This window comes from Trachurus japonicus, chromosome 9 (assembly GCF_045865225.1).
Source record: "Trachurus japonicus isolate A0001 chromosome 9, Traja_1.0".
Lineage (NCBI taxonomy): Eukaryota > Metazoa > Chordata > Actinopteri > Carangiformes > Carangidae > Trachurus > Trachurus japonicus.
The window spans coordinates 1,188,561-1,204,644 of record NC_140915.1 but is presented as its reverse complement, the minus strand read 5'-3'; the positions used below and the strand labels follow the sequence as shown (position 1 = coordinate 1,204,644).

Genomic DNA, 16,084 nt, shown 5'->3' with positions numbered 1-16,084 from the left:
GAAACCAGATGTCTGTGCTGAAACCAGATGTCTGTGCTGAAACCAGATGTCTGTGCTGAAACCAGATGTTTGTGCTGAAACCAGATGTTTGTGCTGAAACCAGATGTCTGTGCTGAAACCAGATGTCTGTGCTGAAACCAGATGTTTGTGCTGAAACCAGATGTTTGTGCTGAAACCAGATGTTTGTGCTGAAACCAGATGTTTATGCTGAAACCAGATGTTTGTGCTGAAACCAGATGTTTGTGCTGTCGGTGGCCGCTGAAACCAGATGTTTGTGCTGAAACCAGATGTTTGTGCTGAAACCAGATGTCTGTGCTGAAACCAGATGTCTGTGCTGAAACCAGATGTCTGTGCTGAAACCAGATGTTTGTGCTGAAACCAGATGTCTGTGCTGAAACCAGATGTCTGTGCTGAAACCAGATGTTTGTGCTGAAACCAGATGTTTGTGCTGAAACCAGATGTCTGTGCTGAAACCAGATGTTTGTGCTGAAACCAGATGTTTGTGCTGAAACCAGATGTTTGTGCTGAAACCAGATGTCTGTGCTGAAACCAGATGTCTGTGCTGAAACCAGATGTCTGTGCTGAAACCAGATGTTTGTGCTGAAACCAGATGTCTGTGCTGAAACCAGATGTTTGTGCTGCCAGTCGGCCTCAGACGTGTGTTGTCAGTGCCTGGACTCTGTGCTGGACACGGAAAGTTGCTGCATAGCGTATAACTGGAGCAGAGTGGGTGAGTTGTTTTCTTCTCTTTTCAATAGAAACCAGGCTAAGCTAACAGATGTTTGATGCCTTGTATTATGGGATGGGACCCTGTTTGTACTGTTGATGACGTTTGGTGCTGTTCTGAGCATTATTTGTGGCTGTAAGTGTTTTTTTGATCGGTGGCTAGTGGATCAATAGACTGCGCTGTTTGTTATGGTGCGGTCATTGCTAAAGTTGCTACAACTAGAGAAGCTAGCGGTTAGCAGACTTCATCTCTCGAGGGGGGGGTCTAACTCGGTGTTACGGTGCGTTGGACCATGGGTTAAACTTACGCTGGAAAATCCCTTTAATGTAAATGTAAATGTGGTGGTTTGTGTCCGTAGGCTCCAGAGCCCCGAGGCAGCGCTGCTCTTCTGTCCAATACACACAGGAAGCTTCACTTTACATTCAGACTAACTAATGCTACTGATACAGCTGTTAGATTTCAGCACTGAGACCAACATTTATCTCCTAGAAATAATTTAACCAGCCGGTGGTAAACCTCTAAAAACCTGCGGGTAAGTTAATTAGTGATGGTTTTCTCCCCCAGGATGACGACGGAGGTTGGCTTGCTGACCAGCTGCCGGTTGCCGTGAGATGCATTCTGTGCCGTCAAACATGTGGATAAACCGACCGCACATTGGCGATCTAAACAGCTACTTTCTCCCTTGAAAAAATATTAAAACTTAAAGGGATAGTTCACCCAAAATTGAAATTTCACTCATGATCTCCTCCCCCTCATGTGGACTAAGGGCTGGGAGAAGTTTCAGAGTCCTCCGTGGCTTCTCTGAGTTACAGGGGGTCTCGGCGTAGCAGTGCATGTCCATATGACGGTTGCAAATGGATACCAACTGTCTTCGTAACAAAAAGACACACCAAAAAACATCCAAATACCTCCATGCTGCTCGTATGTAATGTCCGTCTTGTACTGAAGCCCCGACATGAGAAATTGTTCAGAAAAAAATTAAATAAGTCTATATTTTAAGCTTGTTTTGTAGCGGAAGCTTCTCGAAACTCCTCCTCTTGTAACTCAGAGAAGCCACGGAGGACTCTGAAACTTCTCCCAGCCCTTAATAGTCCACATGAGGGGGAGGAGATAATGAGGGAAATTTCAATTTTGGGTGAACTATCCCTTTAACAAAGTGACGTAATAACAGCGCTACAGCGAGAAATAAAACAGCTGCCGGTTGCCGTGAGATGCATTCTGGGAAACTTGTCATAGCCCTCGGTTTGAAGTGTGCCTCTGAAAAATCTCTGTTTGAAGGTCCTGATAGCCAGACCACTTCCCCCTAACCGTGTGTGTGTGTGTGTGTGTGCGTGCGTGCGTGTGTGTGTGTGTACTGACCAGGGTGTGAGCGTCGTGAACATACGACTCGTATCCTCCCTCCTGCAGCAGCTGAGCTGATCGCACCTGAACAGGAACCAGACACAAGAAACTACGCACGCGCACACACACACACACACACACACACACACACACACACACACACACACACACACCACACACACACACACACACACACACACACACACACACACACACACACACACACACACACACACACACACACACACACAATATTGTTACAGGCTCAGGTAAGGATGATGATGATAATGTCACTACCTCACTCTAGAGCTCTGTAAAAGAGAGTATCGACACCTCCATTGACTCCCATGGTAAGGGTTTAAGGGTTTAAGGGTTTAAGGGTTTAAGGGTTTAAGGGTTTAAGGGTTTTGCCCCCTAGTGGCAGGATGTGGGTATTCCAACAGCGCCCAGAAAACCCATTCACTCCAATGTATGTGTGTTGCCCACTTGCTGGTAAATTGATGAAAACGGCCGTGTTTTTGTTTTTAGGTGTCTTGGTCATATCAGATTATACTTAGAATTTGTTTATTATAAAATGTAGATTGAAACATTCATGTAGAAAACTGTTGTTTTTTTTACTCTCCTATGTGTTAATGTTTATCTGTAAAGGATCCTCAATGATGCTATTAACGTGGGTGATCTATAAATGTCCTTAAATTATTGAAAACACCACACTGCTCATTCACCAACAATGCAGAGATGTCAGTTCTTTTGTAAAACCCATATTCCTCCACCAGGAGGCGCTGCCATTGGACCAATGCTGTCACTACTCTCTTTTACAGACGCTCTAGCTCACTCCGCTCTGAGGTCAGAGGTCGTACACGTGTGTGTGGTGGGCGTGGTCACCTGTTGATGACATCAGCAGCTGATCCCAGTCCAGAGGGAGGGGCTGGGGGAGGGAGGAGCTGAGCGTCGGAGAACAACAAACTGTCGGAGAAGAACGGATCTTCCTCCAGGTCCCTGAACAGGAACACACACACACACACACACACACACACAGGAACAGGAAGTGTCCAACATGAGGAAACGGGACAAGGATCAACTGTCTGAGTATTTGTATTACAGCACTTTTTAAATTTATGTTGCACTGTATTTTAACTTTTAACTTACGTATATCTAGGTTGCTCCTTTGTCGTGTATATTTTCTAGACATTGCAGGATATATTTTATCATATATTTTCCTCTTTGTATCCTATTTATTTTCTTTAACTAAGTTATTTTCCTCTAGAGCAGCCTGGCCGAATAATTTCCTTCGGGATGAATAAAGTATCTATCTATCTGAGCTGCTGCTCTGTTCTTTACGCTTCCCTGAGGTTCTCCGACACTCGGCCAAATTCTCTTAAGTTTTATGACATTTGCTGAGGGAACCGTAGGGAATATCGTAAAACCTTAAGGTGCGTTCACACCGGACCTTTTATTTTTGTCGCTGTCTCGTATCGCTCCGAAAAAATCGCTCCGTGGCTCAGCTGCAGTCGCTCGTCAATTTGGCACAGAGCCACAGACTCACATTTTCGCCTTGATGACGTCATGCCCACTGCCATGTGTCTCTGTTTACACCGGCACCACCAGGATTACGGCAGCCAATCAGCGCTGAGCGACGAGCGACTGGCGGCCGGAGAGTTGGGATTTCTCATCTCGAGCGACAGAGCGAAAAAACGCTCCGTTGTTCAGTCGCTGTTGCTCCGAGCCCCAGCGTTTTTTCGCCTGGCCGATTAAACGCTCAGTCGCTTCAAGAGTCTCCCTATTTGAAGTCTCCTACATGGACGGACTCAGGGTAGTTTTCCCTCCTTTCTAATAGTATCCCATTCTTACATCTTCCTACTTGAACAAAAGTCTCCAAGTCTTCAAGTTTAATGGCACTGGTACACCAAAGGCACTTGGACTAGGGTTACTTTCTCCCTTTCAAAAGTCTCCCTCTGTGAAGTCAAGAGGAAAAGTTTGGAGTTGGGGTACTTTTTCCCCTTTAAAAGTCTCCCACTCCAACATCTTCGTACTTTGACAGTACTCTGAGACGTGGGTGTAGACTCGGGGTACTATTTCCATTAATAAAAGTCACTCTATGGGTTCCCCCCGGCAGGGAAGGCCTGTGGGAGCTCCAGTCGGTCACCGGCACGCCCCCGGTTGATTTCCAGGCTCCAGGTTAAGGGAATGGTAAACAAAAGACACCCACTTCCAACTCATCCTTCTCTGGGCAGAGTTTTCAGGTTGGGAGACTTTTCAGTGGTTCATAGTACCCTCTTTCCCACCTAACATCCTCGGGTAGTGGCACTGCGTTTGGCCGGGGCATCGCTTCCATAGACACGCACCTAGCCCGCTCTCTGGGGTCCCCAGGCGGGGAGAGAGGCAAAGGGAATGCCCAGCGAAGTTCCTGGGAATGCCCAGCAAAGGTCCTGGGCCTTTTCCCTCATGGAGGTGGTGGCCGGGGTTTATCATATCATGCCAAAGGTGTTCCCAAAAACTATGCAATACCTTGACCCCGGTAGATGTTGAAATGGGGCACTTCTTCCTAGGGAAAAGTAACCCAAGTCTACACCTCTCAACTTGCCAAAGGTCAGTCGGGATTCTTGGGGGACTTTTCCAAAGGGAGAAGTAACTGTAAATGAATCACAACCACTCGGGTCCTTTTTCCCCCAAATCTGAGCTGCAGCCACAGCCAGCGAGTGGGGGGGATAGGCTCTGGTGACATTCCTTTCAATTAAGGTGGATAATTCGTGGACGCTTTTAGCTAGGGGGCTGAAATTTTACTATGGTACTCGAGGGGCTAGGACCATCAACTGTGTAAAGTTTCAGAGCCGTGGCACCTTCAGAAGGGTCAGAGGTCACTGGTCAGTGTTAAATCTGAGGTTTTTAGGCCTCATTTCCTGGAAAAAATCACCAAGGCTTTGAACAAGGGGGCTGAAATTCGAGTATGTGCATCAGGAAGGGGGTCGCGATCACTGTGCAAAGTTTCAGACCTCTCAGACCTTCGCAGCTGACCGTCCAGGCTCCTTTCTCAACCATCAAAGCCTGGATTTAGAAGCCTTTGGTCTAATAACTCCCACACGCTTTGAGGTGGGAGGCTGAAACTTCGATATTTTCATCAGGGGGCCGAGGCCATCCGGCGTGCAAAATTTTGGACCCCTCTGACCTTTCAGAGCGGGTCAAAGGTTAGTTGTCAATAACGGGGGACTTAAATGAGAGAAATAACCGTAAATGAATCACGAGCATCAGAGAGAACCGACAGGAAGCAGCAGAGACTCAACCAGGTGAACACAGGTGCAGTCGACTCACTCGCTGTCGTCGTTGGCCTCGGTGTGTCTGTCGTCCGCGCCTGCAGCGGGTGGAGACAGGTAGCTCCGCCCCCGCAGGTGACGCAGCACCAGGACGTCCAGAATGTCCCTGTGGGGCTTCTGTAGCAGCTCCTCCACCAGAGACAGAGACGCCATGCTGATCTGAGGACAGACGAGCACGGTCACGCCACAGGAAGCTCAGGTGGACGTCACCTGGTCAACTTCAACATTGTTTTATTCACACACACACACAACAACGTACTTGGTGTGAATCAGGTCTCCCATTGAAGCTATGGAAAGCTTATTGGGGGAGCCTGGATACATACAACACAGAACAATACAGCATATACAGAACTAACAGTACAGTACATTAAACATTAACAGACATTAGACAACATGGACCCCTTGCGTAACAACAGAAGCTTTTTCAGAACACGTAAAAATGAAAACAGTTGGCAATTAGATTTACATTCAATTTACTGTGGATCAGATGCTCTGTGGTTGCAGCTTATATGTATAAATCAAGCAATTTAATTTTTAGCTTTTTCTCGAAAATGGAGATGGACGTCTCCACCTTCAAGCTCTCATCTAGCTCGTTCCAGAGCTGCGGCCCTCTGCATGCAAGAGTCTAGTTCTTTTTAATCTTCTTTTTTTCCCAGTAATTAGGTGTTTTTTCCTGGTATTATACGAATGCCGAGGACCGCAGACTGGGACAAGCTCACACAATCTGTGGTTGGTGTTATGGATGATTTGATGCATCACACAGGCGTTATGAAATGAATTAATTTTTTCTTTCTTGTGGGGGCATTGTACTCGGACCATGACACAGCTCGAATAATCTTTTTTTTAAAGGTTTTCTTCACTGCTGCTGCACCTGGACTCACCTGGTCGGAGATGTGGTCGCAGCGCTGCAGCAGCAGGTGAGTCAGGGGGCGTGTCCTCAACAGGAAGTGGACCAGCCGGTCCAGCAGAGAGGACGACCGGACCAGCCTGACCACGGCACACAGCACGGAGGTGGAGGTCAGGACCAGCTGCTCACACCTGGACACCACAGAGGACACCTGGATCACACCTGTATCACACCTGGATACGATGATGATGATGATGAAGATGATGATGATGATGAAGATGATGATGAAGATGAGGTTAAACTTACATGTTCAGCAGCTGAGGCTGAAGAACCTCGACCAACCACACCTGGTGAACACACTGAGCCAACTGCACCGACACCACCTGTTCTCACACACACACACACACACACAGACAGGGGTTACTATTAGATTAGATTAGATTGTCTTTATTGTCATTAAAAAAAAGAATTCCAACGAAATTCACGTTGCTTCTCCGCTGTGATACCACACAACACACACAAGACAGAATAAATACAAAACATAAAACCTATAAAAACATCATGAAATATTAGTATAAAAGCATATGGGAACATTAGTCCACACACAAAAAAAAGAGATATTGCATATTGCCCGCTGGGGATTGCACAACCCATTGTTGCCTATCTGTTCTTTAGGCTGCTATTCAGTTCTTTAATGGCACAAGGATAAAAACTGTTCTGGAGTCTTGATGTACGACTCTTCAGGCATCTGTAGCGCTTTCCAGACGGCAAAAGTGTGAGGTGGTGGTTTCCTGGATGTGATGAGTCTTTTATTATGTTATTTTCCCGTTGTAGGCAACGAGACCTGTAGATGTCTTCGAGGGCGGGGAGTTGTGTGTTGGTGATGGACTGTGCCGTCTTTATTACCCTCTGTAGCGCCTTCCTCTCGGCTTTCGTGCAGCTCCAGAACCACACGAGGATGCCCTGGCAGAGGATGCTCTCCACAGAGCAGCGGTAGAAGGACAGCAGCAGCTCTTTCGAGAGGTGGACTTTCCTCAGAGTCCTCAGGAAATAGAGCCGCTGCTGAGCCTTCTTCACTACTATGGTAACTATGGGTTCGTACCTGGCCACAGTGAGCAGAGTGTGACATCACAGTGTGACATCACAGCGTGTTTACCTGTGGAGACTCTCTCATCAGGTGATCCAGGAAGTCGAACCAGGAGAAGAAGTTGGTCATGTGATCAGCAGCCGGAGACTCAGAGCTGCAGCGAGAGAACTGAGAGCTGCACAGAGAGAGACAGATACTGCAGTAATACTACAGTAATGGTACTTATACCTACAGTGATACTTATCTCTTAGGGAGACAGAGGGGAGAGGACGCTGGCGTTTGTCTGTTCGCCGCTTCTCCTTCTGTGACTTAACTATGGGAGACAGAGCTTCCTGCCACGCCGCTCCCTGTCTCCCTGACCACCTGAGAGCACCACTGACCCTGGACACTTTTAAAAAAGGCTAAAAACCTACCTTTTTAAAAAAGCCTTTCATTAGTTGTTTCCTTTGGGGAGACGTTCTCTCTCCAAATTTTAACTTTTATTTTATTTTTTATTTTATTTTTTTTTATTTTTTTTATGTAGCACTTTGAGATTGTTTGCTCAATATAAAGTGCATTACAAATAAAAAAACATTATTATTATTATTATTATTAGTACAGTAATACTACTAATACTACAGTAATACTTCTAATACTGCAGTAATACTACAGTAATACTGCAGTAATACTGGAGGGCCACAGGCAGCAGCACTCTGCCCCCTGGTGGCAGACACACAACTCAGAGGCTCTGACATCAATCTGAGGCAGAACACAGGCTTTGAGCTCCTAACTCCTTGTGTTGAACAGCTTGGTTTACCTGGACAACAGCCTGCAACGACGAAGGGGCATCACCTGAACTAAAGGGGCATCACCTGAACTAAAGGGGCATCACCTGTACTAAAGGGGCATCACCTGAACTAAAGGGGCATCACCTGAACTAAAGGGGCATCACCTGAACTAAAGGGGCATCACCTGAACTAAAGGGGCATCACCTGAACTAAAGGGGCATCACCTGAACTAAAGGGGCATCACCTGAACTAAAGGGGCATCACCTGAACTAATGGGGCATCACCTGAACTAAAGGGGCATCACCTGAACTAAAGGGGCATCACCTAAACTAAAGGGGCATCACCTGAACTAAAGGGGCATCACCTGAACTAAAGGGGCATCACCTGAACTAAAGGGGCATCACCTGAACTAAAGGGGCATCACCTGAACTAAAGGGGCATTGTGCCGGGCCTCTTTTTAAAACTGGAAGAGCTCAGCTCTGCTACGGCTCACTCCCTCACATTAAAGGAGACGCCGTTTCTGCAGCACAATACAATTTTAAGCATCTCCCTCTGCCACTCCAAAAATTCAATATGTTGCATATTCAACTTGATGAGATGTGGATGTATGGTGGCTAGATCTCTGTTCCTCAGGCTTAACACAATTATTCTTGGACCTGACACATTTAAGCGAACTGGAAAGCAACACAGATGCAATGCAAGACATTAGACACGTGGTTGACTCACTCCAGTGAAACCAAGCCATGCATTGTTAATATACTCACGTGCTTGGACTCCATTATCCAAGCAACTTTTATCTGATATTGGCTGAGTCTTACAATGTTACCACGGTTACTACTGACTACTGCTGTCCAGTGTGTGTGTGTGTGTGTGTGTGTGTGTGTGTGTGTGTGTGTGTGTGTACCTCCAGGGTGTGTGTGTGTGTGTGTGTGTGTGTGTGTGTGTGTGTGTGTGTGTGTGTGTGTGTGTGTGTGTGTGTGTGTGTACCTCCAGGGTGTGTGTGGCCAGCTCTGGGCCTCTCCAGCATCCAGACTCTCCAGAGGCAGCAGGGAGTAGAGCTCCGCCAGCCGCCCAGCCAGCAGCTGCCCCAGCTGGGCCTGAAGGGAGAGCAGCTCCCCCGGTCCAGGCTGGAGCTCAGACTGGAGCTCAGGCTGCAGCCCCGAGAGCAGCAGCAGGCTCTCATAGGCCTTCAGGCTGACGGACGATCTCTGGGGAGAGATGGTCACTGATCAATATCAATAATCACTGACACATCCACTGATAATCAATAATCACTGACACATCCACTGATAATCAATAATCACTGACACATCCACTGATAATCAATAATCACTGACACATCCACTGATAATCAATAATCAGTAACCGTTGTCTGGTGAACTGACCTGACTCTTGGTGAGCTGCAGCAGAGCCGTCAGCAGGCTGCTGCTCTCTGATTGGACGGCACCGGGCTCAGAGGAAGCTGATTGGCTGGAGGAGGGAGGAGTCTCTGCAGTGTGGTTGGAGGAGCAGGGCTGTGATTGGCTGGAGGAGCAGGGCTGTGATTGGCTGGAGGAGCAGGGCTGTGATTGGCTGGAGGAGCAGGGCTGTGATTGGCTGGAGGAGCAGGGCTGTGATTGGTCAGAGGCTGGAGTCCTGGCTGCTGGTTGGTCAACGACCTGATGACACAACAACAGTTTGTTTTGGTTAAATGTTAGTTAACTGTTGGTTAACTGTTGGTTAACTGCTGGTTAACTGTTGGTTAACTGTTGGTTAACTGCTGGTTAACTGTTGGTTAACTGTTGGTTAACTGCTGGTTAACTGTTGGTTAACTGTTGGTTAACTGTTGGTTAACTGTTGGTTAACTGCTGGTTAACTGTTGGTTAACTGTTGGTTAACTGCTGGTTAACTGTTGGTTAACTGTTGGTTAACTGCTGGTTAACTGTTAGTTAACTGCTGGTTAACTGTTAGTTAACTGCTGGTTAACTGCTGGTTAACTGTTAGTTAACTGCTGGTTAACTGCTGGTTAACTGTTGGTTAACTGTTGGTTAACTGCTGGTTAACTGTTGGTTAACTGTTGGTTAACTGCTGGTTAACTGTTGGTTAACTGTTGGTTAACTGCTGGTTAACTGTTGGTTAACTGTTGGTTAACTGCTGGTTAACTGTTAGTTAACTGCTGGTTAACTGTTAGTTAACTGCTGGTTAACTGCTGGTTAACTGTTGGTTAACTGTTGGTTAACTGCTGGTTAACTGTTGGTTAACTGTTGGTTAACTGTTGGTTAACTGTTGGTTAACTGCTGGTTAACTGCTGGTTAACTGTTGGTTAACTGTTGGTTAACTGCTGGTTAACTGTTGGTTAACTGTTGGTTAACTGTTGGTTAACTGCTAGTTAACTGCTGGTTAAATGTTAGTTAACTGCTGGTTAACTGCTGGTTAACTGCTGGTTAACTGTTGGTTAACTGCTAGTTAACTGCTGGTTAAATGTTAGTTAACTACTGGTTAACTACTGGTTAACTGCTGTATAACAGCTGGTTAACTGTCGGTTAAATGTTGGTTAACTGCTGGTTAACTGCTGGTTAACTACTGGTTAACTGCTGGTTAACTGCTGGTTAACTGTTGGTTAACTGCTGGTTAACTGTTGGTTAACTGTTGGTTAACTGCTGGTTAACTGCTGGTTAACTGCTGGTTAACTGTTGGTTAACTGTTGGTTAACTGCTGGTTAACTGCTGGTTAACTGCTGGTTAACTGTTGGTTAACTGCTAGTTAACTGCTGGTTAAATGTTAGTTAACTACTGGTTAACTACTGGTTAACTGCTGTATAACAGCTGGTTAACTGTCGGTTAAATGTTGGTTAACTGCTGGTTAACTGTTAGTTAACTGCTGGTTAACTGCTGGTTAAATGTTAGTTAACTACTGGTTAACTACTGGTTAACTGCTGTATAACAGCTGGTTAACTGTTGGTTAACTGTTGGTTAACTGCTGGTTAACTGCTGGTTAACTGTTGGTTAACTGTTGGTTAACTGCTGGTTAACTGTTGGTTAACTGTTGGTTAACTGTTGGTTAACTGTTGGTTAACTGCTGGTTAACTGTTGGTTAACTGTTGGTTAACTGCTGGTTAACTGCTGGTTAACTGCTGGTTAACTGTTGGTTAACTGTTGGTTAACTGTTGGTTAACTGTTGGTTAACTGCTGGTTAACTGTTGGTTAACTGCTGGTTAACTGCTGGTTAACTGCTGGTTAACTGTTGGTTAACTGTTGGTTAACTGCTGGTTAACTGTTGGTTAACTGCTGGTTAACTGCTGGTTAACTACTGGTTAACTGCTGGTTAACTGCTGGTTAACTGCTGGTTAACTGCTGGTTAACTGTTGGTTAACTACTGGTTAACTGCTGGTTAACTGCTGGTTAACTGCTGGTTAACTGCTGTATAACAGCTGGTTAACTGTCGGTTAAATGTTGGTTAACTGCTGGTTAACTGCTGGTTAACTACTGGTTAAATGTTGGTTAACTGTTGGTTAACTGCTAGTTAACTGCTGGTTAAATGTTAGTTAACTGCTGGTTAACTGCTGGTTAACTGCTGGTTAACTGTTGGTTAACTGCTAGTTAACTGCTGGTTAAATGTTAGTTAACTACTGGTTAACTACTGGTTAACTGCTGTATAACAGCTGGTTAACTGTCGGTTAAATGTTGGTTAACTGCTGGTTAACTGCTGGTTAACTACTGGTTAACTGCTGGTTAACTGCTGGTTAACTGTTGGTTAACTGCTGGTTAACTGTTGGTTAACTGTTGGTTAACTGCTGGTTAACTGCTGGTTAACTGTTGGTTAACTGTTGGTTAACTGCTGGTTAACTGTTGGTTAACTGTTGGTTAACTGCTGGTTAACTGTTGGTTAACTGTTGGTTAACTGCTGGTTAACTGTTAGTTAACTGCTGGTTAACTGTTAGTTAACTGCTGGTTAACTGCTGGTTAACTGTTGGTTAACTGTTGGTTAACTGCTGGTTAACTGTTGGTTAACTGTTGGTTAACTGTTGGTTAACTGTTGGTTAACTGCTGGTTAACTGCTGGTTAACTGTTGGTTAACTGTTGGTTAACTGCTGGTTAACTGTTGGTTAACTGTTGGTTAACTGTTGGTTAACTGCTAGTTAACTGCTGGTTAAATGTTAGTTAACTGCTGGTTAACTGCTGGTTAACTGCTGGTTAACTGTTGGTTAACTGCTAGTTAACTGCTGGTTAAATGTTAGTTAACTACTGGTTAACTACTGGTTAACTGCTGTATAACAGCTGGTTAACTGTCGGTTAAATGTTGGTTAACTGCTGGTTAACTGCTGGTTAACTACTGGTTAACTGCTGGTTAACTGCTGGTTAACTGCTGGTTAACTGCTGGTTAACTGTTGGTTAACTGTTGGTTAACTGCTGGTTAACTGTTGGTTAACTGCTGGTTAACTGCTGGTTAACTACTGGTTAAATGTTGGTTAACTGTTGGTTAACTGCTGGTTAACTGTTGGTTAAATGTTGGTTAAATGTTGGTTAACTACTGGTTAAATGTTGGTTAACTGTTGGTTAACTGCTAGTTAACTGCTGGTTAACTGCTGGTTAACTGCTGGTTAACTGTTGGTTAACTGCTAGTTAACTGCTGGTTAAATGTTAGTTAACTACTGGTTAACTACTGGTTAACTGCTGTATAACAGCTGGTTAACTGTCGGTTAAATGTTGGTTAACTGCTGGTTAACTGTTAGTTAACTGCTGGTTAACTGCTGGTTAACTGTTGGTTAACTGCTGGTTAACTGCTGGTTAACTGTTGGTTAACTGTTGGTTAACTGCTGGTTAACTACTGGTTAAATGTTGGTTAACTGTTGGTTAACTGCTGGTTAACTGTTGGTTAAATGTTGGTTAAATGTTGGTTAACTACTGGTTAAATGTTGGTTAACTGTTGGTTAACTGCTAGTTAACTGCTGGTTAAATGTTAGTTAACTGCTGGTTAACTGCTTAAATGTTAGTTAACTACTGGTTAACTACTGGTTAACTGCTGTATAACAGCTGGTTAACTGTCGGTTAAATGTTGGTTAACTGCTGGTTAACTGCTGGTTAACTACTGGTTAACTGCTGGTTAACTGCTGGTTAACTGTTGGTTAACTGCTGGTTAACTGTTGGTTAACTGTTGGTTAACTGCTGGTTAACTGCTGGTTAACTGCTGGTTAACTGTTGGTTAACTGTTGGTTAACTGCTGGTTAACTGTTGGTTAACTGCTGGTTAACTGCTGGTTAACTGTTGGTTAACTGTTGGTTAACTGCTGGTTAACTGTTGGTTAACTGCTGGTTAACTGCTGGTTAACTACTGGTTAACTGCTGGTTAACTGCTGGTTAACTGCTGGTTAACTGCTGGTTAACTGTTGGTTAACTACTGGTTAACTGCTGGTTAACTGCTGGTTAACTGCTGGTTAACTGTTGGTTAACTGTTGGTTAACTGCTGGTTAACTGTTGGTTAAATGTTGGTTAACTGTTGGTTAACTACTGGTTAACTGCTGGTTAACTGCTGGTTAACTGCTGGTTAACTGCTGGTTAACTGTTGGTTAACTACTGGTTAACTGCTGGTTAACTGCTGGTTAACTGCTGGTTAACTGTTGGTTAAATGTTGGTTAAATGTTGGTTAACTACTGGTTAAATGTTGGTTAACTGTTGGTTAACTGCTAGTTAACTGCTGGTTAAATGTTAGTTAACTGCTGGTTAACTGCTGGTTAACTGCTGGTTAACTGTTGGTTAACTGTTGGTTAACTGCTGGTTAACTGTTGGTTAACTGTTGGTTAACTGCTGGTTAACTGTTGGTTAACTGCTGGTTAACTGCTGGTTAACTGTTGGTTAACTGTTGGTTAACTGCTGGTTAACTGTTGGTTAACTGCTGGTTAACTACTGGTTAACTGCTGGTTAACTGCTGGTTAACTGCTGGTTAACTGTCGGTTAAATGTTGGTTAACTGCTGGTTAACTACTGGTTAAATGTTGGTTAACTGTTGGTTAACTGCTGGTTAACTGTTGGTTAAATGTTGGTTAAATGTTGGTTAACTACTGGTTAAATGTTGGTTAACTGTTGGTTAACTGCTAGTTAACTGCTGGTTAAATGTTAGTTAACTGCTGGTTAACTGCTGGTTAACTGCTGGTTAACTGTTGGTTAACTGCTAGTTAACTGCTGGTTAAATGTTAGTTAACTACTGGTTAACTACTGGTTAACTGCTGGTTAACTGTTGGTTAAATGTTGGTTAAATGTTGGTTAACTACTGGTTAACTACTGGTTAACTGCTGTATAACAGCTGGTTAACTGCTAGTTAACTGCTGGTTAAATGTTAGTTAACTGCTGGTTAACTGCTGGTTAACTGCTGGTTAACTGTTGGTTAACTGTCGGTTAAATGTTGGTTAACTGTTGGTTAACTGCTGGTTAACTGTTGGTTAAATGTTGGTTAACTGTTGGTTAACTACTGGTTAACTGCTGGTTAACTGCTGGTTAACTGCTGGTTAACTGCTGGTTAACTGTTGGTTAACTACTGGTTAACTGCTGGTTAACTGCTGGTTAACTGCTGGTTAACTGTCGGTTAAATGTTGGTTAACTGCTGGTTAACTACTGGTTAAATGTTGGTTAACTGTTGGTTAACTGCTGGTTAACTGTTGGTTAAATGTTGGTTAAATGTTGGTTAACTACTGGTTAAATGTTGGTTAACTGTTGGTTAACTGCTAGTTAACTGCTGGTTAAATGTTAGTTAACTGCTGGTTAACTGCTGGTTAACTGCTGGTTAACTGTTGGTTAACTGCTAGTTAACTGCTGGTTAAATGTTAGTTAACTACTGGTTAACTACTGGTTAACTGCTGTATAACAGCTGGTTAACTGTCGGTTAAATGTTGGTTAACTGCTGGTTAACTGCTGGTTAACTACTGGTTAACTGCTGGTTAACTGCTGGTTAACTGTTGGTTAACTGCTGGTTAACTGTTGGTTAACTGTTGGTTAACTGCTGGTTAACTGCTGGTTAACTGCTGGTTAACTGTTGGTTAACTGTTGGTTAACTGCTGGTTAACTGTTGGTTAACTGCTGGTTAACTGCTGGTTAACTGTTGGTTAACTGTTGGTTAACTGCTGGTTAACTGTTGGTTAACTGCTGGTTAACTGCTGGTTAACTGTTGGTTAACTGTTGGTTAACTGCTGGTTAACTGTTGGTTAACTGCTGGTTAACTGCTGGTTAACTACTGGTTAACTGCTGGTTAACTGCTGGTTAACTGCTGGTTAACTGCTGGTTAACTGTTGGTTAACTACTGGTTAACTGCTGGTTAACTGCTGGTTAACTGCTGGTTAACTGTCGGTTAAATGTTGGTTAACTGCTGGTTAACTACTGGTTAAATGTTGGTTAACTGTTGGTTAACTGCTGGTTAACTGTTGGTTAAATGTTGGTTAAATGTTGGTTAACTACTGGTTAAATGTTGGTTAACTGTTGGTTAACTGCTAGTTAACTGCTGGTTAAATGTTAGTTAACTGCTGGTTAACTGCTGGTTAACTGCTGGTTAACTGTTGGTTAACTGCTAGTTAACTGCTGGTTAAATGTTAGTTAACTACTGGTTAACTACTGGTTAACTGCTGGTTAACTGTTGGTTAAATGTTGGTTAAATGTTGGTTAACTACTGGTTAACTACTGGTTAACTGCTGTATAACAGCTGGTTAACTGCTGGTTAACTGTTGGTTAACTACTGGTTAACTGCTGGTTAACTACTGGTTAAATGTTGGTTAACTGTTGGTTAACTGCTGGTTAACTGTTGGTTAAATGTTGGTTAAATGTTGGTTAACTACTGGTTAACTACTGGTTAACTGCTGTATAACAGCTGGTTAACTGCTGGTTAACTGTTGGTTAACTGCTGTATAACAGCTGGTTAACTGCTGGTTAACTGTTGGTTAAATGTTGGTTAACTGTTGGTTAACTGCTGGTTAACTGTTGGTTAAATGTTGGTTAAATGTTGGTTAACTACTGGTTAAATGTTGGTTAACTGTTGGTTAACTG

The 16,084-nt window shown here is 44.0% G+C and overlaps 1 protein-coding gene across 2 annotated transcripts in view; it reads right to left on the bottom strand.

Annotated features, from left to right (window-relative positions):
- The window catches only part of fhip2b (FHF complex subunit HOOK interacting protein 2B), a 32,675-nt gene that overhangs the window by 6,573 nt on the left and 10,018 nt on the right, over window positions 1-16,084 (bottom strand). The window contains exons 7-15 of one of the 2 annotated variants that reach the window (XM_085785676.1): window positions 9,701-9,738; window positions 9,466-9,604; window positions 9,068-9,288; window positions 7,383-7,488; window positions 6,533-6,609; window positions 6,261-6,417; window positions 5,378-5,538; window positions 2,954-3,067; window positions 2,087-2,177 (exon numbers count right to left, since the gene is read on the bottom strand). In XM_085785676.1, coding sequence (XP_085641802.1) covers window positions 2,087-2,177; window positions 2,954-3,067; window positions 5,378-5,538; window positions 6,261-6,417; window positions 6,533-6,609; window positions 7,383-7,488; window positions 9,068-9,288; window positions 9,466-9,604; window positions 9,701-9,738 — 1,104 coding nt within the window. Of the gene's footprint in view, window positions 1-2,086; window positions 2,178-2,953; window positions 3,068-5,377; window positions 5,539-6,260; window positions 6,418-6,532; window positions 6,610-7,382; window positions 7,489-9,067; window positions 9,289-9,465; window positions 9,739-16,084 lie in introns of both variants that reach the window. The other variant, XM_085785675.1, reaches the window with a different exon arrangement.